General features: G+C 41.6%; 1 protein-coding gene across 1 annotated transcript in view; it reads left to right on the plus strand.

Moving 5' to 3' along the window:
- CDH2 (cadherin 2) overlaps positions 1 to 25,749 on the plus strand; it is a 250,820-nt gene that overhangs the window by 24,881 nt on the left and 200,190 nt on the right. The window contains exon 2 of the mRNA XM_061399687.1: positions 7,473 to 7,584. Coding sequence (XP_061255671.1) covers positions 7,473 to 7,584 — 112 coding nt within the window. The remainder of the gene's footprint in view (positions 1 to 7,472; positions 7,585 to 25,749) is intronic.

Below are 25,749 nucleotides of genomic sequence, written 5' to 3' on the forward strand. Positions count from 1 at the left end.
CCAGACACCATAAATGATCTTGATCAGAAAGAAGAGGGGGTGGGAGGATCCACCATGGCTTTGCTGGAGTGTTTTAAGAGCTTGGATTCAGGAGTGACTTGGAGGAAATTGGAAAATGGAGTCAGTGACCAAGGAAGACTATTAAAAAAAAAGCCCCGATAATAGGAACCTCAAAGAGTCGTGGACTCAGCTTGAAAGCTCATGGTCCTGAGACTATGGGGAAAATATAATGAGAACGAAAGCGATGTCATCACAGGTTCAGAACCGGAACAGATAGACCGATCCTAACAGGCACGCAGAACTCCTCTCCTACCATGATGCTCCTTTCCTTTTAAGACAAGGAGGTTGATCTTCAGCCCAGGGAGAGTAGAATACTTGTAAGAGGAAATTGAAACACAAGATAGGGGAGCTGATTGTGCAGAGGCGCAGAGCAGCACTGAATGAGTTGAGAGCCTCTGGCCAGTGTGAATTTTGTGAATTTCCTCCCGGTGGGCCGGGAGGACTCGCCCACTGCTTTCATCTTTGAAGAATTATGGAGAACTAAGGAAATTACTAGTGAACTGGGGATGGGATAATGTCCCAGTTAAAAGCCAAATTCAGAGGATGTGGTGGTCAGATAAAGGAAGAGAGGACCCCGTGCTGACCTGGGGCAGAATTCTCCAACCAGTAATGAGGACAGGTTGGTTGGCAAATTTCATTTTCGGATGTACACAGTGGCTAGGAGACAGCATGAAATTGTTCAGAACAGAAAAAAAATAATTGTTTCTTCATTCCTTTTTGTGACAAAGATATTCAACTTGGAGACTGGGGCAGAAAGTCAAGAATGCCTGTATGTGGAGTTCAGAAAGGATTGGGGAGACGGAGGTATTGGGTTGAATATGGGACCCTCTCCCATTGCTACATGGGCACTTGTTAAATATACCAGTTTATCCACCACATCTCTTGAGATTATGTTTTAGTGAATCTTGGGTCAGGGCCCAGGAATCAGAAATTTTGGCGACTGTCCCGGATGACTTGCTGTGCTGAGTAAGTTTAGGAATAACTGGACCTTAGGACAGGCATACCACGAGGTAGAGCCATGTTGTCATGATAGTATTAATACTGTTATTAGTAATGGCTAATGCGTCGAATAACCAGTTGCCAGACACTATTCTAAGCGCTTTACGCATTATCTCGTGTAATCGTCACACCCACCCTCTGAGTGGGTGCTGTCTCATTTTACAGGTTAGGGGAACTGGGACTTCTCAGGTGTGTGTGCTCAGCCATACCTCACTCTGTGACCCCATGGACTGTAGCCTGCCAGGCTCCTCTGTCCATGGGATTTTCCAGGCAAGGATACTGGAGTGGGTTTCCATTTCCTACTCCAGATGGGCAGGATTCAAACTCAGGCACTCTGGCATGTTGAAAACCTGAGCTGCCCCTCTGAGAGCCTGGAGGTATGGCTCTGGGTAGGTGGGAAGGGCCGTGTCTGGGCATGCATCACGCCCCGTCTTTAGAATCTGAGCAGCATCACTGTGAAGACGTTGGGCTGATGCAGACAGGAGTAATGACTAAATCTGGATGGAGTTATTAATTTCTCAATATAAAATCTTGGAGGGTTAAATGTAATTGCTGCCCCTTGGGGCCCCGAATCAGAGCAAAGAAACTGGAAGCCACGAGTCAACAGTTGCCTGGTGGAAAAGCCCTGGGTTGTTTGGGTTGACTGCTCGCTCGTTATAAATCAACAGGGCCTTTGTCTCTGCTGCACCTTTTGCCTGGGATGCCCTTTCCCACTTCCTCCTCTTTTCTCCTGGCAAATTTTTAATCATCTTTAAAGACAGCGCCTAAATGTCACTGCAGCTATGCAGTCTTCTTTGATTTCCACAGGCAGATTTATCATCCTCTTCTGCTGCTGTAGCACTTTGTTCCTGACGTTATAATTTTGCGATTAGATTTCTTAGTTTGTGCCACTCATGTCCATGGTCAGCCAGCTGGAAACACAGAGGAGGGCAAAACCTCCTCCCTCCTTCCTTCCCTCCTTCCCACCCTCCCTTCCACTCTGAGCCCTGCCCTCACTGAGCCCGATGAATCATTTTTAACTGTCTGTATATTGATACAATCACCCCTTTTCTCAATCCTTCAGCCCCTGCCTGATTCACATCTATGCCCTAACTTGTCCCCAACCTGTCACTTGTTGTCCCCCCGATACACACACGTTTCCCACGAAGCATCAGAGAGTTCTCTAACACAGTCTGCCTGTGCTGAAAACGTATGCCTGGTTCTCCCCAGCCAACGGAATAACCCCAAGCCCCCAGCCATCTATGATCTAACCTCGTCTAACTCACCAGCCTCAACTTTTGACTCCCTGCCTTGCTTCTTAGACTCCAGTGACACAGAACTCATTGTAATTCCCCAGGCAGTGTGCTGTTTCTTGCTGCCTTGTTCTGGCTCGAGCACTGACCGCCTGGGATGGTTTCCCCGCACCCCATCCTGGCCCCCCCTGGGATCTCTGGAGGCCCCCAGATCCCTGCCCTGGGCTCCCTTCACCCCCCTCTGTGTCCTGCTACCTCTGACTTGCCGCTTTCTACTGCAATCATCTCTCCTTTGCTCTCACTTGAAGCCTTGAACTTCTTAAGGGCAGGGCAATGTTTCCTTCTGTTTCTGGCAAGTGGACACTCAGTATATGTTTCTGCAAAGAATTGTAATTATTTGTCCTACTTGGCAAGCCTCCAGGGTTAGAATCTAGCCTCTTCCTCTTCCTGGAGGTGAGAGCATGGGTATTCACCTTTGAGTGAGCATCTCTTTGCTCATTTGTAAACTGCAGCTCTTTTCACTCTCCTCAGGGGGCTACTGTGAGAATTAAGGGAGATGGCCATGTTTTATAAAATTTAGCTTTCTGGTCTGCTGCTGCTGCTGCTAAGTCGCTTCAGTCCTGTCCGACTCTGTGCGACCCCATAGACGGCAGCCTACCAGGCTCCCCCATCCCTGGGATTCTCCAGGCAAGAACACTGGAGTGGGTTGTCATTTCCTTCTCCAGTGCATGAAAGTGAAAAGTGAAAGTGAAGTCCCTCAGTCGTGTCCGACTCTCAGCGACCCCATGGACTGCAGCCTACCAGGCTCCTCCATCCATGGGATTTTCCAGGCAAGAGTACTAGAGTGGGGTGCCATTGCCTTCTCCAAGCTTTCTGGTCTAGGGATCCATAAACTTGAGTCTCGATGCTGGATTTGGGGCCAAGAATCTTTTTCAAGTTTTAAAATGCTTTTTAAAAAATCATGAAGAGAATACTACTTTTTGACACTTGAGAATTACATGAAATTTCAATATTGGTGTCCATGAATGAAGTTCTATTTAAATGACCAGAGCCACATTTATTCATTTACCCAGTTTTGCACTATGACAGCAGAGCCATAGAGACTCTGTAGCCTGAAAAGCCTCAAATATTTACTCTCCGGCCCTTTCCAGAAGCTTGGCGCTGGCTCAGCTGGTAAAGAACCCGCCTGCCAATGCAGGAGAGGCAAGAGATGAGGATTCAATCCCTGCGTCAGGAAGATCCCCTGAAAAGGAAAGGGCAACCCACTCCATTTTTCTTGTTCCTCCCATGGGCAGAGGAACCTGCCAGGCTACAGTCTGTAGGGTTGCACAGAGTCAGACACACTGTAGCAACTTAGCACTCAGAGGGCTTCCCAAGTGGCTCAGTGGTAAAGAATCTGCCTGCCAATGCAGGAGAAATAGGAGAGGCAGGTTCAGTGCCTGGGTCGGGAAGATCTCCTGGAGGAGGAAATGGCAACCCACTCCATTATTCTTGCCTGGAAAATCCCGTGGACAGAGGAGCCTGGAGGGCTGCAGTTCCTGGGGTCACAGAGTCGGACACAACTGACTGAGCACACACGCACGTGGGGCAGGTCCATTGGAAAATAAGACACTCGGAGTGGAGTTAAATAAGAGATGACAGACTTCCTCTAGTCTGTAGATTTCATTGACCTCTGAGAGTTCGCCTAGAAAACCTCATGCTGCCCTGACCCCACCCCCCAGGATGGAGTGTGACCCTTGTTTACTTCTGTCCTGTTCTCCCCTCTGTTATCATCCACCTCCTGGGGTTGGATTCCCGCCCTGGCCCCCCTCTGTAGCAGAAAGGCTGGAGATCAAGAGGTCCCTGGCCCCTAACCTATCACTGGGATACAGGCTTACAACACATTGGTCCAATTGCTGTGGTGAACTTGGGACTTCTCTTTATTTGTTATAGTTAGCCTAAAGAAAAGCTAACTAGTAGTGCTTACTCTGTGTCAGGCCCAGGATGAATGGTTGGATATCTGCAGCTGGCAAATAGCAAAATATCACCCAGTGTCCCAAACTTGATGGCTGTTGAAAGCCCAAGTTCTTACTGATCAGAGAGCCCTAGATACTATCTCTTCCTCATTCTGAAATACGCAGAGCTGGCAGGGTGTATAGGAGGCGATGCATACGTATTATTCTGTGCCCGTGCGCACCTTCACGTTTCACCCTGTTTGCTTTAGATTCTGTTGGAAAGAAATGAATTACGACAAATAAAATCAAAGCTGCCTGTAGGATTCTTTCTGGTGCTTTTTCTCACTCGTTTTCCCTGGGATAGCCACTCTCCTAAATTTGGTGCTTATCAGTACCTTGTATATTTTTATATTCTTGCTACATATGTATTACATTACCTTTTGAATGTAAACCTTATATATAAAAACTGTCATCAATCATGCTTTGGATTTTTACTTTTAGTTTCTAAAGATTTAGACTGCAGTGTATCTTGGTACTGATCTGATTTTGGAAAGTTTTGTAAATAGATTTCTGAACTCACTAAAGATAATAGTCATTCCTAGGTTGATTTATAGTTAAATTTCTCTCTTAACCTTACATGGAAGTTAAAGTAACTGAGTATCTGTTTTGCAATGGAACCTTGTGGATAAATGTAGCTCCAGTTCTTACATTTTTAATGCTATTTCTGCCTTGACGAAGTGAAAATCTTTTGGCCCACTTCTCCTATTGATGGGCGTTGAGATAGTTTCTAGCTCTTGCAGTTACGACTGTGCTGAAGTGGACAATCCTACACATGTTGACTAGAGCACTCATGGAAGACTTTCCCAAGAATATACCTGCAGGATATGTCTACTATTATCTTTACTAGAATGTTCCATGGTGACTGTAGTCACATTCACTGATACCTCAGTGAAGGGTTTGATTGCTCTGTACCCTTGATTTGAGACAATCTTTTCTTGCCCATAACAGACTTAATAATTTTTGTTACTTTGGTGGGTCTGATCTAATATCTCACTGTTGCTCCTAATACAATTTTAAGTTAGATTCTGAGAGATTAGAAAAGCCCATGTTCTTTTTTTCTTGTTTTTCTCAGATCTGAAAAGAACTGTTTACATTTTAGATCAGTTTGGATTCTTGCAACTTTAGTGTCTGCGACACTTCCCATGCATCACCCAGGAAGTCCTTCCCTTGTGAATCTGCGCTGTATGGCTTCCTTCAAACAGTTGCTTTGAGGTCTATCTCTGGGGTCTCCCTTTCTCCTTCCTCCCAATTTCTGGTTCTTCTCCACAGTGCAGACTGTTCACAAGGCTGGCCCTGCCACTTTTGAAATTTACGCCCCCTCCTTAACTTTGAAATTAAGCTGCTCCCTCAGGCAGCTTCTGTCCACTCTCTTCCTCCTGTATTTGGATTGCCATCAGGGCTGGGTGAAGGTTATTTTAAACAATTTATTTACTTTTAAATGAAGGATAATTGCTTTACAATATTGTGTTGACTTCTGCCATACATCAACATGAATCAGCCATAGGTATATATAGGCCCCCTCCCTCTTGAACCTCCCTCCCACCTCCCAAAGATTTTTGTAATTAATGTAAATGATGCCTGAGTTCTACTGAGGCTTAATCATCCTGTGATGATGTCAGTAGGAAGTAGGAAAGAAAGGGAAGTAGTGAGGAAATTAACTCAAAGGGGTAGGTGGATAGCACTTGGTATGATTGAGTTTTAAGCCCACTGAGTATGTGTGATGAGGAGGAAGATGGCAAGAGATAGCAACTTTCTAATTTTTAAGTATAAAAAGGAAGGAAACATAATTGTATTAATCTTTATTTACATTTTTAATGTGTCCTTGCCCTCAAATTAGAGAAAAATACACTTTCCTTTTTTAACTGAAGGTTAGTTGATTTACAATGTTGTGTTAGTTTCAGCTGTACAGCCAAGTGATTCAGTTTATATATTCTTTTTCAAATTCTGTTCCATTATAGGTTATTGAAATTGATAGTCACTCAGTCGTGTCCAACTCTTCATGACCCTTTGGACTGTAGCCTGCCAGGCTTCTCTGTCCATGAGGATACTCCAGGCAAGAATACTGAGTGGGTTGCCATTCCCTTCTCCAGGGGATCTTCCCAACCCAGAGATTGAACCTGGGTGTCCTGCATTTCAGGCAGATTCTTTACCATCTGAGCCACCAGGGAAGCCTATTGTAGGTTAATAGAAGATATTGAATATAGTTCCCTGTGTTTACAGTAGCTCCTTCTTGTTTCTCTGTTTTAGATATAATAGTGGGTATCTGTTAATCTCAAATTCCTAATTTATCCCTCCCCTGCCTTTCCCCTTTGGTAACCGTGTTTGTTTTCTTTCTATGTCTGTGAGTCTAGAGAAATATATACTTTCAATTGATTGCTTTTACGTGGTATAAAACACTCTGTACCCTGCAGTAAATATATCAGCATTTCAGTTTTTTAGTTCAGGAACATATTGAAACAAACTTCATAAAGAATTAGATGGGAATATACAAATCAATCAGAGAAGGCAATGGCACCCCACTCCGGTACTCTTGCCTGGAAAGTCCCATGGACGGAGGAGCCTGGTGGGCTGCAGTCCATGGGGTCGCTAAGAGTTGGGCATGACTGGGCAACTTCCCTTACTTTTCACTTTCATGCATTGGAGAAGGAAATGGCAACCCACTCCAGTGTTCTTGCCTGGAGAATCCCAGGGACGGGGGAGCCTGGTAGGCTGCCGTCTATGGGGTCACACAGAGTTGGACACGACTGAAGCTACTTAGCAGCAGTAGCAGCATACAAATCAATATGCTGGAATGTGTACATTTTTCTTGAAAAGTTGAGTTAATGATGGTGATATATGGAGCCTCAAAATTCCTGGCTGTCTCCTCACCCCTACTTCTTCCCCCTCGGCCTCAGTTGAGAGTTTTTCATTCACAATGACCATTTTAATGGAAATGTTCAGTCCTGAGAAGATCCTGGAATGTGCATTATTTCGATTTTGCTGTTTAAGACAAGTGGGATTTGTTTCTTCTACTCCAGTTATCAAAAAGATTAACCCTTTGCCCTCTACATTCTAATTGTAACCACTCCGAAAACAAAGGGGTTATTTGTACAAAATAGTGGGAAAAGCGAGGCTTCATGCCAAGTGGGATGTTTCTCCGTTGAAGGAGGTGGCGATCACGGCACACATTTTTTTCCTTGTGTTGCAGGCTTCCGTGGAGGCTTCTGGGGAGATTTCGTTATGCAAGACTGGATTTCCTGAAGATGTGTACAGTGCAGTCTTGTCCCGGGATGTGCTGGAAGGACAGCCCCTTCTCAATGGTATGACCTCAAAAGATACATTTGTACACTCAGCTCCAATGCTCTTGAAATACCATTCACTGTTAAAAAGTTTCTAAATGATCTCCACTGTACAAGTATGAATTTTTCACAGTCCCTATAATGAGACTGTAGGGACTTTATTTTAGGATTACAGAAGAGCTCATAAATCTCTTATGTACACAACTAGAAGGCTCCTGATCTCCTGAAAACCTCTTCCATTTTTCATTTATGGTGGAAACCATCACACAGTTAATTTTTACAATTTTCTGCCTACATTTTACTTCTGGTAGAAGATCATATTTACCGAATATCTGATTCTGCTGATTTAAACATTATTTACAGCTATCGTCTGCTTAGTATTTCGAATCAAAGAATTGCTAAGACATGTCAAAACTAACATTTAGCAAAATTATAATGAGCAGATTTAGCAGGTAAAATCTCAAGGCAAAAGCATGAAATTTGTATTTTTATTATACCATTGTTTATAGAAATTACTGGATAGCTAATTTAGTTGTAATACATGTGAATTTCCAATATAGACTCATCTCCTATCTAACTATGGATCAGATGCATTATATTGATGGATATCATATGAAAATTCTTGCCAATAAGTGTAGATAAAATCTAAGTAAAAGTTGAAATCAAAAACGAAATTGAAAGCCCCTTCTGTTACCTCTAATTGAAAGCAAATAAAATTTTGGTTAGCCATATTTTCATGGACTTATTTATCATTACACAAAATGTCATAGAAATGGGAAAGCAGGAAGAATTCATTAATAAGTTGTATTTAAATTCTAATTCCCCACAAATCGTGCATATATCTGAGGCTGTTTTAGATAGCCACTTTCAGAAAATCTGTGGAACCTCAACTAATTAATTGACACAGGCCTGTAGCACACAGCCTTAATTGAAGACTCTGTCGCTCTGACAGACCTTTGTGGTATCATACCTAAGAATACCATAGACAGAGGACTTTGAAATGTAAATAGCCCCTTAGCTACTGAAGTTCCTTGTTGCCAGTTATCCTTTTATTTTCATTTCTGTTCTGATTGTGATTTGCTCACACATATGTGATCTTTCTGAAGTTATTTTTAAGACATCCTCCCGTCCCTTTCTCATCACATGATATTTTAATGAGTAAATATTAAATCAGTCTGTCTCAATGCTGAATTGCTATATCACCTAGTAGCTAATGGTTGATGCAATAGAGGTTTAATTCAAATCAAAGTGTGTAGATTTTTAAAAAAATTTAATACAAGTCTCAGAGTTCTGCACATTTGTCATCTTCAAATCTGTAAATTATTACGTGGCATCTTAGGACCTACCTATGTGATCTTAAGTAGTATTTGAATGCTGAAAAATATTTTGATAAAATCCTAGAGAGTAATTTCTCCAGATCAAAAATTTCACTGGAATTGTTTGCATTTTTACATTTTACTTTTGAGATTCATTCTTAATTGGATAGTTCCTTCTCCTAGTTCCTTCTTCTAAAAGTTCATTGAAATTTGCTGGTTAAGAATAAACATATGGTCTGTCTCTGGAAGCCATTGATTTAAGGTGAAATATGCTGTTATGCTGAATAATTTTGAAAATGAAAGCCTGTTTTTAAATTATTGGATCATGCTGGTGATGAAACTGGGCATAACTGATTACCAGTATCATTTTAGTATAACCTAGAAACTTGGGACTTTCTAGAGTTGTCAGTATAAAAGATTGAGAATACTTTTGACTCTGTGCCCTAGCAGCCGCTGGGGGAAGTCTATGACATGACAGTCTCTGGTAGAATTTCTCTGCGTTTGGTATACCTAGTAGTTACCATTTGGATCTTTTAGCCTTTCTAATAAAGCTGTTTCTCTTCTGACACATCATTACTTTTTTCCTTTATCATTCATAAAATATGTTAACATCACCAGCATCTTAATACTTCAGACATAAGGTTCTGATATAATATTGGCTCATAGAAAAAACTATTCTTTTAGAAGGAGGAAGATTTTTGTGAAACATCACCATTCCTTTCTACAAGAGTGTTGTCACCAGTTATATGTATTTGGGAGAATCATTACTGAGAATAATTCTCCTTTTTTTTTAAAAAAAAAAAAGTTTCTATTAATACCTTTTTGGAGTTTATAGTGACATGATAATCCAAAGGTGGCTGTGTACACTTAACCCAAGTAAATACCAAGTCATAATTACGTTCGTGAATTCTATGTTCTGTGCTAAGTGCACTCACCATGTATATTATAAAGCTGAGAGTAATCTGTTGCTGGGCCAAGAGTGATGACTTTGGCCGTGGTTTAGTGATTTATAGTGTTCAAGGAAACAAGTAATTGTGCATAAGAAATACGAAACGGTTTTCCACGGCATTTGCCTTGTGGCGGGTTTCTCCCTTATTGAGGTTGTAGTCTAAAAGCCTGTTGAAATTGTAACTCCTAACCCTTGATGCTTCCTTTCATTTCCCCCTGATGACTTCTGGGGAGAGGAGGGCCGTTGTCCAAACATAGGTATAGAATGGTTTTGTAGAGTCGATTCCTGGTGCACTAGACCTTGTACAAAAGTTTAACTTTCAAGTGTGTAAGTGCCATGAATGCTGATTCTTCTTCAAACAGTGAAGTCACAATCTTTTTTGAAAGTGCTTGAAAAACATGAAGCATTAGAGGGAGAGAGAAGATGTTAGAGGCATGTTAGAAAAGCTGGACTCTTGTCTAAAGAGAATTCTTTTCTCCCCACCTGCCTCTTCTATTTTCTGCTGTTGTAATGAATTTCATAGAAAGAATGGACCCAGTGAGCTAGTTCCATGCCTCCAATTTCTCTTCTGGTTTTCATCAGTGAGTTTTTGGTAAGATCATAAAGAGGGCAGAGGTATTTTGTGATCAACCTTCACATTCCCTATTATATCATGTCAAATATTTCCACTCTTTTGAAAAAAAAAGTTCAGTGCTTTAAAAAAAGTGGCTATCCAGGCCTCTGTTCCATTTCGTTAGCAAAACCAGATTTTTCTTAACTGTGCCTCTATTTTTGCACTTACAGGTTGCTTCCAATTTTTCTCTTACACATATTGTGCTGCTATGGAGATTCGTTTTTAGCGAACTTTGATTTTTCTTTACGGATATTTTCTTTGGGATTTGTGTTCAAAAGTAAAATTCCTAGGCCAAAGGTAATGGACTTTTTTTTTTTTTTTCACATTTTTGTAGAATTCTCTTCATGGCTAAAAGTATGTTTGTTCTTTACTCCATCCTCATAACCACTGAATTTTACAGTGTTTTTCATTTTCCTACTTCCCCTGAGATGAAAAACATTCCTTTTTTTATCCTGTGGTATCCTCTGGGTTTGCCTTTTGTAAGTTAGGATCAATTTTAATACGTTTAGGTCATCATTTTTACTTTGCTATTTTTCTATTCTGTTTTAAAAGCATTTCTTGCCAATCCCCTCAGTTTACAGATAAGCAAATTGGAGCTCAGGCTTTTCCCATGATTATACGGTGCTTTAGATTGTTAGCTACAGATTTGGAATTAGAACTCATGTTTCTGATACTTAATTTAGTGATGATGCTAATGACGATTAAAGAAAAAAAAAAAACCATTATGGAGTAACACAGGGAAGAACATGAGCTAGCCTACCTGTCCATGTGTCTTGTGATAAGTCTGAGAACTGGTCTTTATTTCCCACTTGGCACCATGGCTTTTGTGTTATTAGACACATTTGGGAATTGGTGAGTCTAAGGCAGGGCTTCCCTGGTGGCTTCTGCAGTGCAGGAGACCTGGGTTCTATCCCTGAGTCGGAAAGATCCCCTGGAGAAGGGAATGGCTACCCACTCCAGTATTCTTGGCTAAAGAATTCCGTGGTCAGAGGAGCCTGGCAGGCTACAGTCCATGGGGTCCCCCTGTGATTAAAAAATATCTCCTGATGATTGTCACCATGAGTATTTTTTGTGCATACCTATTTACAAGCAGAAATTTAGGGCTTTTGAAAATAATATTTAGTCTCAAATATTTAACTTACACTCCACTGAACTAGAAAGAATCTCTTGTGGTAGCACATTACTTGAAAATAAAATAACTGAAATCATAAATTTTCATTCTGTCACCAGCAGTGCATCTGACACTAGGAAATAACAACCACGCTGCAATATCACAGAGAGCGTCTAGGCTGTTTTTAGTGTGGACGTTATGAGTGATTTTCCTGTATGTTTTGCACTGGTGGTCTGTATGCTTAGACATCTCGCTTAAGTAAACTCCTCCAACTCTGGTCAACATAAATAGCAACCTGCAATTACCAAGAAGCTCTTCAGTAATGCATTCAGACTCACCAACTCTGGGCAGCCTATGATGACTATTTTCAACTAGATGGAATTTGATTTAGATTAGTTTACTTACTGATTGAGGCTCCTCTCTGCATTAACACTCTGGGAGAAAGCTGTCATATGGTATCTTCAGACAACAGTACAGAAATCATTTTTATTATTTAGTAGAACTATACACTATGCACTACTTTTTCTAAAAATAACCTGACTGCTCATGTATGATATGCATTACTGAATTTGGGAGCCATCTATATCTTAAGCAGGTCTTCTCTGTTCCAGGCTTGTACTAATATGTTAGGAAACCTTGGCTTTTGTTTTAATTTGCATTTTTTATTTTGATAGATCTTTTTTTTTTTTAATTGTTTTGTGTAAATGTCTTAAGATATTTAAAAGGTAGGGTTAGAAGCAACTTGTTTATACAGCCTTTTGCTAACTTTGTGTGTGTGTGTTAGTCACTCAGTCGTGTCTGACTCTTTGCGACACCATGGACTGTAGCCCACCAGGCTCCTCTGTCCCTGGGATTCTCCAGGCAAGAATATGAAGTGGGTTGTTATTCCCTTCTCCAGGGGACCTTCCAACCCAGGGACTGAACCCGGGTCTTCTGTATTGCAGGCAGATTCTTTATCATTTGAGCCACTGATTTCCAATTGTGAGAAAAGGCATTAAGTTTCGAGATGGTTCTCTTGGATATTGATGATTGGCTCTTAGGAGTTACAAATGAAATACAGCCATGTAGATTCTCCGGGGTGGAGAGCTTGTATTTTTAATACCTTGTGTTAGTTATTTTTTAAGAGCCATTAGGTATATAGTAATATCAACATAAGAACTAGGAAATTTCATCCTTGTTTTCATCATAACCATTTAGACTTTAATACTTGGCATGCTTTTATATCCCTTTTGATGCAATGTGTTTTAGGTCTAGGTTTCTTAATGCAGTCCTATAAACCAAGATAAGCCAGTTTGGGTGGTCACTTCTTTATTTTAAGTCCTTTGCAGTTATTTATATCCTTCAGTAATTTGGAGTAGCCGAGGTCTGCTGTCTCACAAAATAGCAACCAGAACTGTGTTGAAGAAAGTCACACTTCACCTATGAAAACGTGTTAACAAGCAGGCACTGAATGGTTTAAAATCTGCCCTCCTAAGATCTGAGGGCCCCTTTCTGTCTGTCCTTTTAGGCTATATAGGAAGCCTCTGGTGGAGAGTAGAAAATAAACACAATAAATAAGATTTACTTTATGTTAGATGCTATAGAGAAGAATAAGACAGAGAAGGGAAATAGGAAGAATGTGTGGTTTTGCTGTTTAAATAGGATGGTCAGGGGAGTATCATTGTATGGGAGACATTTGAGTAAGAATTGATACTGCATGTGGTGCAAGTGCTATAGATAACTGAGAGAGGAACATGCAGATTAACAGCGAACTGCACATGCAAAGGCTGTGTGACATCTGTGTATCTTCTTTGAAGAAATGTCTGTTCAGGTCCTTTGCCCATATTTTAATTGTTTGGTTTTCATTTTAAAAGTTTTTTTATATATATTCTGGATACTAGATCTTTATCAACTAGATGATTTGTAAATATTTCTCCCATTCTTTAGGCTGTCTTTTCAATTCCTTAATAATGTCCTTTTATGCACAAAAGTTTCTGACTTTAACGACGTACAACTTACCTGGTTTTCCTCTTGTTGCTCTTGCTTTTGGTGTCACATCTAAGAAACTTGCAAAATTCAAGGTCATAAAGATTTATTCCTATGTTTTCTTCTAAGATATTTTCTGATTTTAGTTCTATTTAGGTCACTGACCCATTTTAATTTTTGTATGTAGCAGGAGATGGAAGCCCAACTTTATTCTCGGGATATATTTTGGCAGTCGAGCTGGCAGAGTTTGATGGATTGGATGGATGGTGTGAGAAAAGAGGGGTCAAGGATGACTCTGTGATGTTTGGTCCAAATCCTGGGAAGGCTGTTAGTCACTGTGATGGGAATGATCAGGAGTTGGTTTGCGTGTGTGGAGATGAATGTCAAAGATGGATAAAGACATTTTGGTATAGGTTTGGGGTTTAGTGGAATGGTCTGGGCTGCAGTGTGGGTACTTCTAAGTGTATGAAGGACAGTCATGAGCCAGGGTGAAATCACTAAGAGGATTTTCACCCAGTGTGAGGAAGAGACCAAAGAAAGAAATGCTTTCGTATGGAGCCTTTGAGCACTCCGGAATTAGGAAGTCGGGATTAAGAGGCGGAATGGAGGTAAACGAGGTCCCACTGTGTAGCACAGGGAACTGTATTCAATATCCAGTGATAAACCATCATGGAAAAGAGCATGATTGAGTGTCTGTATAGATGTGTATATGTGTATAACTGAACACTTCACTGTAAAGTAGAAATTAACACAATGTTGTTAATCAACTCTACTTCAATAAAGGAAGCTTTTTTAAAACCCCAGAGGTTGGTTTTATGCCTTTATCAACATGATAGTGGGCATTTCCTGGAAAATATTTAGATAGTTTTTGATTAGGGTCTCAGATGTTGGGGATACATGGCTGTTAAAATTTTATACAGGAGCTTTCTCATCCCTTTACAGTTTTGATTTGTTACTTAAAAAAAAAAAAAGAAAATTTGGCTGTGCTGGGTCTTCGTTGCGGCACATGGGCTCGGTTGCCTTGCAGCATGTGAGTGCTTAGTTCCCTGACTAGGAATCAAACCTGAGTCCCCTGCATTGGAAGGAGGATTCTTAACCCTGGACCACCAGGGAAGTCCCCTATGATTTCTTATCTTAAAGATACGATTCAAAAGACAGAGAGGTAATGAAGACTGAGAAAGAGTGACCAGAGAGAGTTAGGAGAAAATCAGTAGGATCTGGTACCTTCAAAGGCAAATTAAGTTGTATTTCAAAGGAGGGAGTGACCCTCTGTACCCATTGCTACTGAAGGGTCAGCTCAGATGAGGACTGAGAATTCACCATGGATTTCACAGCATAATGGTAACTGGGTGAGTTTGATTCTGGTGTGTTCTATAGTTATGTGGAGGTGGGAAGCTGGCCACAGATTGAGTTTTCCTTTCTAAAGACGAAAAGAAATTGAGTGGCAATTGAGAGGGAAGCAGATTCAACTGAGGATGGTGTTTTGTTTTTTTGTTTTTTTGGTAGGGCAGAAATGGAGAACAGACTTGTGGCCACAGTGGGGGAAAGAAAGGTTGGGACAAATTGAAAGAGTAACATGAAAACATATAAATTACCATATATAGAATAGATAGCTAACTTGACAGAAACCAACAAAATTCTATAAAGCAGTTATCCTTCAATTAAAAAATAAATAAATTAAAAAATTAAATAGATAGCCAGTGGAAATTTACTTGTGTGACTCTGGGAGCTCAAATCAGGTGCTCTGTGACTACCTAGAGGGGTGGGACTGGGTAGGAGTTGGGAGGGAGGCTCACGAGGGAGAGGGCATATAGTCACCTATGGCTGACTCATGTTGATGTATGGCAGAAACCAACGCAATACTGTGGAGCAATTATTCTCCAATTAAAAATTTAAAATAAAAATGAGGATTATTTTTAAGGATGGGGGAGTAGCATCCCATGCAACATGGTTGCATGTTGATGGCAAAGACTCCAGTAGGGAAGGGAGAAGTGATGGTGCAGAAGAGAGGAGACAATTATTAGGACAATATCCTGGAGTGGACTAGAGAAATGAGATCACGTGGGACTCAGAAATCTGTCCTTAAGACGAGCCGCACAGATGTTCTTATGTACCTACATTTGGGAACCACTCTCGCACTTTTTGTTGAGTCACTCCTGAAAAGGTTTTAAAAATCCTTCCTTTCAGCTTGATGATTTTATGTCAGCAGAAGGTTTGCTCTTCAGAAATGGCAGCTAGGATAAAAATGAAACCCTTGTGGTGTTCGATGATGTAAACAGGGTTTTCATCACTGGAGCATCCTTGACAGATGGTTATCCAGTTTCTGCGAGAATACCACTGCTCGTCTCCTCCCCCCAGGAGGAGGAGACCATTCCTTTACAGAGTGTGCTCCGTCACCGAAGAGCTCTCACTGTTAAAAAGCGATTTCTGAAAAAGTTGAACCGAAGCATATGTTCCTAAAATCTTTACCCGCTGGTGCCTATTTCGTCATCTGGCACCGCACGGAGCAGCGAGTGCGTTCTCTTTTCCTCTGAGGTCATTCATTTCGTCATTTTTCATTCGACAAGTATTTTTGCTCGTTCATCACATGCCAGTCTTTTTCAAGGAACAGGGCAATGCTGGTCAGCAAGACGGGCAAACTCCTTGCAGTGGAAACTTACCTTGAGAGATCCTTCAAATACTTGAGCATCATCACCTCGGCTCCTGAAATCTCTGCCGCAGGCTGCACATCAGACCATTTCTTCAGTGGGGTTTGAACATTCTGGTTCACCCTTCCCTTTCAACCAGAGGAAAGTGAGCTTCCCTCCACAACCGAACGCACAGCCTCTGAGTCCTGCCTGTGCTGTCGAGCCATCCTTCTTGCCTTTGGCTGAGATGCTGCACTACTGCAGCCCAGGGTGGACTTGGCGTAGCGCACCACTCCATCATCCTGTTGGCTCTTGTTAATAGGGCTGTGGTTAACAAAAACTCGTGGGTGTTTTTCAGATGAACTGCTTACCATCTTGCACTTAAAAAAATGATTTTTGAACTCACACGTTAGACCTGTAAATAGATTTTTTTTTCTTTCTTTTTTTTTTTTTTTTAAGCAAAAAGGCCCTAACATCAATAGCATCTGGAGACCCCAACTGGCAACCTAGACACATAGAAGCCCCAGGAATCAATGCCAGTATTTGTTATAACTCCTCATTTGAACAGAGGGGCATATGACAACATCTGTAAGTTGTAGATGACAATAGCTCCCAAATCAGTGGACTAAACAACATACACAAATGTGTAGACACACAGATGCACACACACACACACACACATTCTTTAAATTGTTAAATGATCAAAAAGTGGTTGATGAGTTTCAGCCTATAGCAACTTTGAGACAATGTTAAGATTTTATTTCAATTCATGTTCTTTGGTTTTCTTAAAATAAGATTTCTCCATGTCAGGCAATGGAGAAAAGACCCATTGCAGACATTCAGTTCAGTTAAGTTCAGTCACTCAGTTGTGTCCGACTCTTCACAACCCCGTGGACTACAGCACGCCAGGCCTCCCTGTCCATCACCAACTCCCAGAGTTTACTCAAACTCATCTCCATTGAGTCGGTGATGCCATCCAACCATCTCATCCTCTGTCATCCCCTTTTCCTCCTGCCTTCAGTCTTTCCCAGCATTAAGGTCTTTTCAAATGAGTAAGCTCTTCGCATCAGGTGGCCCAAAGTATTGGAGTTTCAGCTTCAACATCAGTCCTTCCAATGAACACCCAGGACTGATCTCCTTAAGGATGGACTGGTTGGATCTCCTTGCAGTCCAAGGGACTCTCAAGAGTCTTCTCCAACACCACAGTTCAAATGCATCAATTCTTTTGCGCTCAGCTTTCTTTATGGTCCAACTCTCACATCCATACATGACTACTGGAAAAACCATAGCCTTGACTAGATGGACCTTTGTTGGCAAAGTAATGTCTCTGCTTTTGAATATGCTATCTAGGTTGGTCATAACTTTCCTTCCAAGGAGGAAGCGTCTTTTAATTTCATCTGCAGTGAATTTGGAGCCCAGAAAAATAAAGTCTGTCACTGTTTCCACTGTTTCTCCATCTATTTGCCATGAAGTGATAGGACTGGATGCCATGATCTTATTTTTCTGAATGTTGAGCTTTAAGCCAACTTTTTCATTCTCTTCTTTCACTTTCATCAAGAGGCTCTTTAGTTCTTCTTCACTTTCTGCCGTAAGGATGGTGTCATCTGCATATCTGAGGTTATTGATATTTCTCCTGGCAATCTTGATTCCAGCTTGTGCTTCATCCAGCCCAGCATTTCTCATGATGTACTCTGTGTAGAAGTTAAATAAGCAGGGTGACAGTATACAGCCTTGACGTACTCCTTTTCCTATTTGGAACCAGTCTGTTGTTCCATGTCCAGTTCTAACTGTTGCTTCCTGACCTGCATACAGATTTCTCAAGAGGCAGGTCATGTGATCTGGCATTTTCATCTCTTTTAGAATTTTCTGCAGTTTATTATGATCCCTTGCAAACATGTGTAGGTATAAATAACAGGGGATTTAGATTACCCCAATTATTACTGTTTGACATTCCTGCTGAAAAATGAATTTCATTCATTTTAACAGAAAATAGAAATCATCTATTTTTAAGAAGGCACATATCTTATTAAAGCACATCTATAGTTGTTATAGTAAGTCCTCATCTTGAGGACTTCCATCCGAGTAGATGATTATCCCCTAAATTGACAGAACAGAAATGAACCTTTTATTGCATTTGGAGATGTGAACACTTTTTTTTTGTTTGTTTATTAGTGTTTTTTGGACTTTGGTAACTCTGTGTTTTGAACCCTGTCTCTCAGGATTCTCAAGTTTGCTTGTTTTAATTATTCTTTGTTGAATCTTTTGTAGGGTACCCTGGTGAGGGTTTGCTTAGGGCAAAGTCACTGACACCTCATTCTATTATTTTTCTTTCTTCAGTGTGGACTGTTTTTCTTTCTACAGTGTGGTTCCTTCTGTGGATGCTTTCGTTTGCTGTAATTTGGGGGGTAACATGACTTTTACGCTTTTTTCTCCCAAATGGAAACATCATCATACCCTGTTGTTTTAAGAGTGGAATTGAGAATGCCAGCCACTTTTGAAGACGGGTGTCTGTACTGGGCCATGCCTCCTTTGTCCTTCATTGGAAGGACTGATGTTGAGGCTGAAACTCCAGTTCTTTGGCCACCTGATGGGAAGAGCTGACTCACTGGAAAAGACCCTGATGCTGGGAAAGATTGAGGGCAGGAGGAGAAGGGGACGACAGAGGATGAGATGGTTGGATGGCATCATCGACTCGATGGATGTGGGTTTGGGTGGACTCCGGAAGTTGGTGATGGACAGGGAGGGCGGTGTGCTGTGGTTCATGGGGTCGCAGAGTCAGACATGACTGAGGACTGAACTGATGGACAGGGAGGGCCGGTGTGCTGTGGTTCATGGGGTAGCAGGGTCAGACACGACTGAGCGACTGAACTGAACTGACTGGTGCCTCCTTTGGGCCTCACTCTAGGGGCCAGTCAGTCTTTGTGATAGAGGTGGTTTCTCCTCCCTGTAAGGTTCCCAGTCTATGAGGAAGTGTCCCTGTAACGTACGAATTCATCCGATTCTAATTGCACAACCTTCTAAGTTGACTGTTACATGGCTCTGCACTCTTCATATGCTCTTATTCTTTTGAGTGTAATTTTTGTTTCTGCTGCTCCTGCTGCTAAGTCGCTTCAGTCGTGTCCGACTCTGTGCCACCCCATAGATGGCAGCCCACCAGGCTCCTCTGTCCCTGGGATTCTCCAGAACACTGGAGTGGGTTGCCATTTCCTTCTCCAATGCATGAAAGTGAAAAATGAAAGTGAAGTCGCTCAGTCATGTCTGACCCTCAGTGATCCCATGGACTGCAGCCTTCCAGATTCCTCCGTCCATGGGATTTTCCAGACAAGGGTACTGGAGTGGGGTGCCATTGCCTTCTCCAAACTTTTGTTTCTAGTGTCTGTGTTAAAAAGTACAGGAGATTACTCTGCCAATGTTCTATTTCTTTAAGAAAAAACAATATGATTAGTTTTCAGACATTCAAGTTTTTAACAGATGGGCTCCAGGTGACTCCAATAAAGGTAGTCTCTGCCTGACTTCCACAGTCGGTCCTTAGTGTGTATTTACATGACAGAAACATAGATCAGATGGTTTTAGAGGTGTTATATTTTGGAGGTTGTACCTTGCCTCTTCTCTAGTGCTTTTTTTACATAGAAGCCCACTTTCTGTCTTTGGAACAGATTTGGATCAACTTCTAAAATAGATGTTGATGAAACCTTTGTTTGTGTTAACACTTGGAACATATCTGTGTCCGCTATCATTATATTCTTGTTAATTTTTGAACATCTGAATATTTAGTTTATCAGATGCTCAGATGAGGAGACTATTAAGTTCTAAAAAAGTGCTAATACTTGGAGAACAAGGCTCTTCACTTATCTGGTAGAATAAAAAAAAAACAAAAAACTTCATCACAGGAAATGATCTGTAAGTTCTAATTCTAGGGTTGAAATATCTTGTCCTGGATCCTTCATTCACTGGCTAATGTTGTAGTCTAACCAGGGGTATTTCTGTCTGAGGGGAAGCACCCAGTAGGCTATGTTTGATCTTCCTCTGATATCAGTTGGCCTCCTCGAAGTTCTCCTTTCTCGTCTGCCCTTGACCTTATTGAGCTGTGCATTGAATGGTATTTTCAAGCCCAACAAATAAGGGCAAGTTCTTTTACTTTTGTCTTTTATTTCAGAATTTCTATGTAAATTAAATATTCTCAGATTAACAGGTATTACAAATTTAACAGAGTGTTGATGTGGAAATTTTCAGAGCTTGGGGAGTATTTGTGTTCCTAACATGTTTTCAGCAAATATTTGTTTTCTCTCCTGGCTAAGGAAGTCTGTCTGCATTACTTTGGAATATACCAGAGCCCAGCTCACACTTATTACTTATGGTAGTGGGGAAAACAGTCCCCATTTCTAGCAATTATTTAAATTGTAAATGTTTCTTGGGAGCATTTCTATGTAGTTTTAAAGGACAAAAATAAGGGGCCACCTTCATGGAATGACTGGAGCAGAAATTTGACAGAGCTGAATATTTGTTCTGCTGATTCCTTTGTGAAATTAAATCCTGCAGATTTTCACATTATGCATATATGTAATTATTCCTTCAGCTCAGTCACTTTGATTCGCTATGGTGTCTTTTGTTGACTTGTCATCTGTTCTGTCAATGTAGAAGACATTTATTAAAGCATCTTGTTGCATTTATATTGTAGGAAAATGTTCCCTTATGAAGTAATCTCACACTGACTACTCAAACTGATGAAGCCCCAGTATGGTATTGTCACTTTACTAGCGATTAGCAAATTAGTAGATGGCGTGAACTCTCAATCCCTATTAGTGCCACATTCTCAGAAGCTTAGTAGTTTGATATTTAAGTGTCCTAATGACTTAACCCATAAATCATAAGTATAATTTATTATTTTCCAGGCAACCATTTAAATAAGCTAAGCAATTAAGAATAGGATACATCCTTTGTCTTGCTCATTATCAATATATAATGTCTGGTGGTTGCAATATGCACATTTGGGCGAGACTGTGTTGAAATGTATAAGAATCACTTTACCTTCGATATTCAGATTGTTTATTTATAAGTGTTTTTTTGTTGTTCAGTTGCCAAGTCATGCCCGACTCTTCGAGACCCCATGGACTGTCTCTGTCCATTGGATTGGTGATAAAATCCAACCATCTCATCCTCTGTCACCTCCTTCTCCTCCTGCCCTCAATCCTTCCCAGCATCAAGGTCTTTTCCTATGAGTCAGCTCTTCGCATCAGGTGGCGAGAGAATTGGAGCTTCAGCGTCAGTCCTTCCAAAGAGTATTCAGGGTTGATTTCCTTTAAGATTTGTCTTAAGAAAGTCTTTGCTTTCCAAGGGACTCTCATGAGTCTTCTCCAGAACTGCAGTTCGAAAGCATCGATTCTTCAGCGCTCTGCTTTTTTTATGGTCCAGCTCTCACATCCGTACACGACAACTGGAAAAACCATAGCCTTGACTATTATGGGCCTTTGTCAGCAGAGTGATGCCTTTGCTTTTTACATTTGCATAAAACATGTTATACTTGTTGAGAAATTTCATAAACATTATATTGATTGCCCAAAATTCCAAGGGACAGCTAAGATGGGATGCATCTGGGGGTGCGGAAGGGAAGCGTTTCTATGTTCGTGTAATGAAACTGAGTTCACAAAGCTGAGGTGACTCACTTGTAAGAGTAATGAGTGGCTGGAGGTAGTCTGCACACTGTCTTCTGATTTCTGTCCCTTGCACAGAGTCCTTCCTCTCCGGCTCATGAGAGCAGTGCTGCCCAGAAAGGCTGCTTCAGGTGGAACATTCCGTGCCCCTTCAGCTCTCTCACCTCCCCCTGCGTGTGCCAGAATACCTTACTTGCCTGGGGTTTTAAAGTCCTTGTTGGCAGTCAAGGTGCACAGGGTCCATTGTCTCAACCTTTCTTTTCCAAAATGACCACAGATCACTACCCAGCATACTGTATGCCCCAGAATATTTTCTACTTAAGAAATAGAAATTCATTGTTGTGGAAGATGAGAGAAGATGTAGATAGCCCACATAAAGCCCCATCTTGGTTTTGCCAGATGCAGCTCATTGGACAGAAATTGATGAATCTTTTGTTTTCCCAGAGTACTTGCTCTGAAGTGAAGATCTAATGTGTGAGAGCTCTAGACAGCATCAGAAGACTGTATAAAAGCAAAAGTTTCCAAGGTTTTATAATGATATGTGATGCTTAGTCATGTCCAATTCTTTGAGGCACTCTGAACTGCAGGCTCCTCTGCCCATGGCAATTTCAGGCAAGAATACTGAAGTGGGTTGCCATTTCCTTCTCCAGGGGATCTTCCTGACCCAGGGATCGAACTCAGGTCTCCTGCATTGGCAGGTGGAATCCTTACCACTAGTGCCACTTGGGAAGTCCAATAATGATAATAGATTTTTAAAATTTATCAAATGACTGCATGTTCCAGGTGCTTAATAGACACTTTCATTTCTACTTGTGTTGCAGGCAAGGAAATTCAGATGCAAACAGTTTAAAGTGATTTCCCCAAGGTGTTCCATCAGCAAGTGGTGGCACCAGGGGTTGAGTCTGGGTCAGTAGGGTGTCTGCCCCCATGCTCTTCCTGATGGACTATGCTGCCTCCACAGGGTGTGCTGAAAAGTCAGGTCAGTCAGGGACCAGACCCTCTGGTCCCTCACAGGGATGAGGTATTGGAGGAGGCATCCTTTGAGAACTATACTTTGCAGAGTGGCATTTTGAATAGATAAGGAGGCAATAGTTAAGGGGTGTGTGTCTGAGATCAGATGGACATGGGAGGAAGATTTTTATTGGAAAAAACTTAGCAAAATGTAGACTGGTGGGACAAAAGTGAAAGTATTATTCACGTAGTGTTAGTCCGACTCCCTGTGACCCCCATATCCCATCCGGGCTTCCCCGGTAGCTCAGATGGTTAAGAATTTGCCTGCAATGTGGGAGACCCGGGTTCAATTCCTGGGTTGGGAAGATCCCCTGGAGAAGGGAATGGCAATCCGATCCAGTATGCTTGCCTGGAGAATCCCCATGGACAGAGGAGCCTGGCTGGCTACAGTCAATAGGGTCGAGAAGAGTTGGACACGACTGAGCAACTAACACTAACACACTTATCCCGTCCCAAAGACCCTAGAGTTCCAGAATGAGGAGCTGAGCTGGCTCTTGAGGTGGGAGTCAGCCAGTGATGGAAGGAGAATTAGGCAATTATGGGTTCTGGAGAGGACCATATGGATGAAGCAGACTTGAAAAGCTGTAAACAGTAGGTGAATAAAGCTGAGCAAATCAGTTGTGTAGTTGGCATCATGGCGGCCTTTCCTGAGATTCATTCCTTGATTACTGTACAGTTCATAGATTTAGAAGCTTGATTCACCTACAGTTCTAAGGACAAGACAGTTCAGTTTAGTTCAGTTCAGTCGCTCAGTCATGTCCGACTCTTTGCAACCCCATAAGGACAAGACATCATAGCTTTATTCCTATGACCACAGTGGAAACTTTTGGATCAGTGAGGTCAAGTTTAGAGAAATTTTGCATCCTCTCACCCTTTCTCTCTAAGTCTTTGACCCCTCATCATTGTGCCCCATACCTCCTTCCCTTTGCCTCCATGGTTCTCTTCCTCTGGACGAAGACAAGGAATTAAATAACTCGACATTTCTTGCCAATCCATCACTTCCAAGCAGAGAGGAGAGATGGAGAGAAGCTTGGCCTCCGATGCGATTACCCAGCTGCTGAGTTAATATAATCTGGAGCTTTTTCCATCCCTGGGCTTCCCGTCATGTTAGCCGATAAGCCCCAGTGACTGTGTCAGGCAGTGAGAGAGGCATTTCTGTTACTCTCAGCGAGTTGCATCCTGGTTGGTGAGGATGGTGGGAGCACAGGCTTCATGACTGAGGGAGCAGGAGAAGCTGGTTTACAAGGTTAGCTAGGAAGGGGACGTATCAAGACAGGGATGGAAAACGTGCTGCTTTGCTCAAGGGTCTCTGCTTTTCTGCCATGGGCATGAGGTGATGGTCACCTCTATGTGGTGGAACCAGGTCACTTATTTACCCAGTATCCCCAGGGCCTCATACAATGGCAGCCAGGTCCTGGCTGTAACCCTAGGTGATAGATTAAATGAGTCAATGATTCTGAACAGAAGTTTGGCGATTTACCGAGAAACAGGAAATGAGGTCAAGGACAGTTGCATCTGTTGCAGGGAACACTATGGAAATTAAAAGAAAAATGAAGTTCTTCAGTAATTTAGAAAGATGGAAATGGGATGCTAGCTTGTGAAATGATGAAAAGTATTTGAGCAAAAGGAAATTTTGACTAAGCTCTAGGGTCTTACTCCTTTAGTCTACAAAAAAACTGTTTTGGCAACAGTTTCTTCTCTATCCTTTGTTTTGTGTTTTCCTCTCTGTTTAAGTGGACCATTTCTTTTTTTTTCTAAATCTCTTCCAAAATATTTTGATTTTTCTTATAAGACTGTAAGATAGAGAAGTACAGGAAGAAAAATTAAGGGCTTTTTCTAGGTCAGATCTTAATAGAAACTCACCATGGCAGTGATTGATGTGCTAATTGAAGATTCTATCAAAGTGTTCCTGTGAGTTGCCTAGATGTGCAGTAAGGTGTTGTCACTAAAAACCCTCAGAGTGCTTGCATAGGGACCTTGCTGTGATTGTCTTCACACCTGTGGCCTCTTTTCTTACAAAGTAAGGATGCAAAAGTCATTCAGAGGGTTACGTTTTTAAAAACTGAAAGGAAATTCACTCTCAGAGAAAATTTTCCTTTGGTTTCTGTCTTAGAACTTTCAGGTTGCTGTAACAGAGTGCTGTAGACTTACACGGAGAAATTGATTTCTCACTTCTCTGGAGGCTGGGAAGTCCAAGATCAAGACTCTGGCTGATTCATTGATGGTCTTCTTCCTGCTTCACAGGCATGCCTTCTCATCGGGTGCTTACGTGGTGGAAAGGGCAAGGGAGCTCATTGCTTTTTTGTTTTTCCCCCATAAGGACACTAATCCAATCGCAGGGGGTCCACCGTCACCACCCACCTCCTAAAGTTCCCACCTCCAAATCATATCAGGGGATAGTGTTCAACATATGAATTTTGGGGAGCTGCAAGTATTCAGTCTTTAACAAGTTCCTAACATAAAATTTATTGGAGAAGGAAATGGCAACCCACTCCAGTGTTCTTGCCTGGAGAATCCCAGGGACGGGGGAGCCTGGTGGGGTTGCACAGAGCCGGACACGACTGACGCGACTTAGCAGCAGCAGCAACATAAAATTTAGTATTTATTAAACATGAATTTTAGTATTTGGGGGAAGAAAAAGATATATAATTCTAGATTTGTAAAAAGGGCAGAAGAACCTTAAAAGGAAATTATCACTTTGCAGCACTATAGAACTTAGAATATCTTACTTGATCTTTTTTGTATGGGTCATTCTATCAGATTATCTGGTATTTAGGGGGTCCAAAATGACATTTGCTTTCTCAGATTTCTGGAAGTATTTTGTGGTTATATGTCCAGTTAGCTGAGAACATGGTGTAAAGAGTTGGTTTTAAAAATAAAGATTCCATTGAAGGAATGAGTATGTGTGCTCAGATATGTGCCTGATACTAAATTTTTAACTAA

This window comes from Bos javanicus, chromosome 24 (genome assembly GCF_032452875.1).
Source record: "Bos javanicus breed banteng chromosome 24, ARS-OSU_banteng_1.0, whole genome shotgun sequence".
In the NCBI taxonomy this organism is placed as follows: domain Eukaryota; kingdom Metazoa; phylum Chordata; class Mammalia; order Artiodactyla; family Bovidae; genus Bos; species Bos javanicus.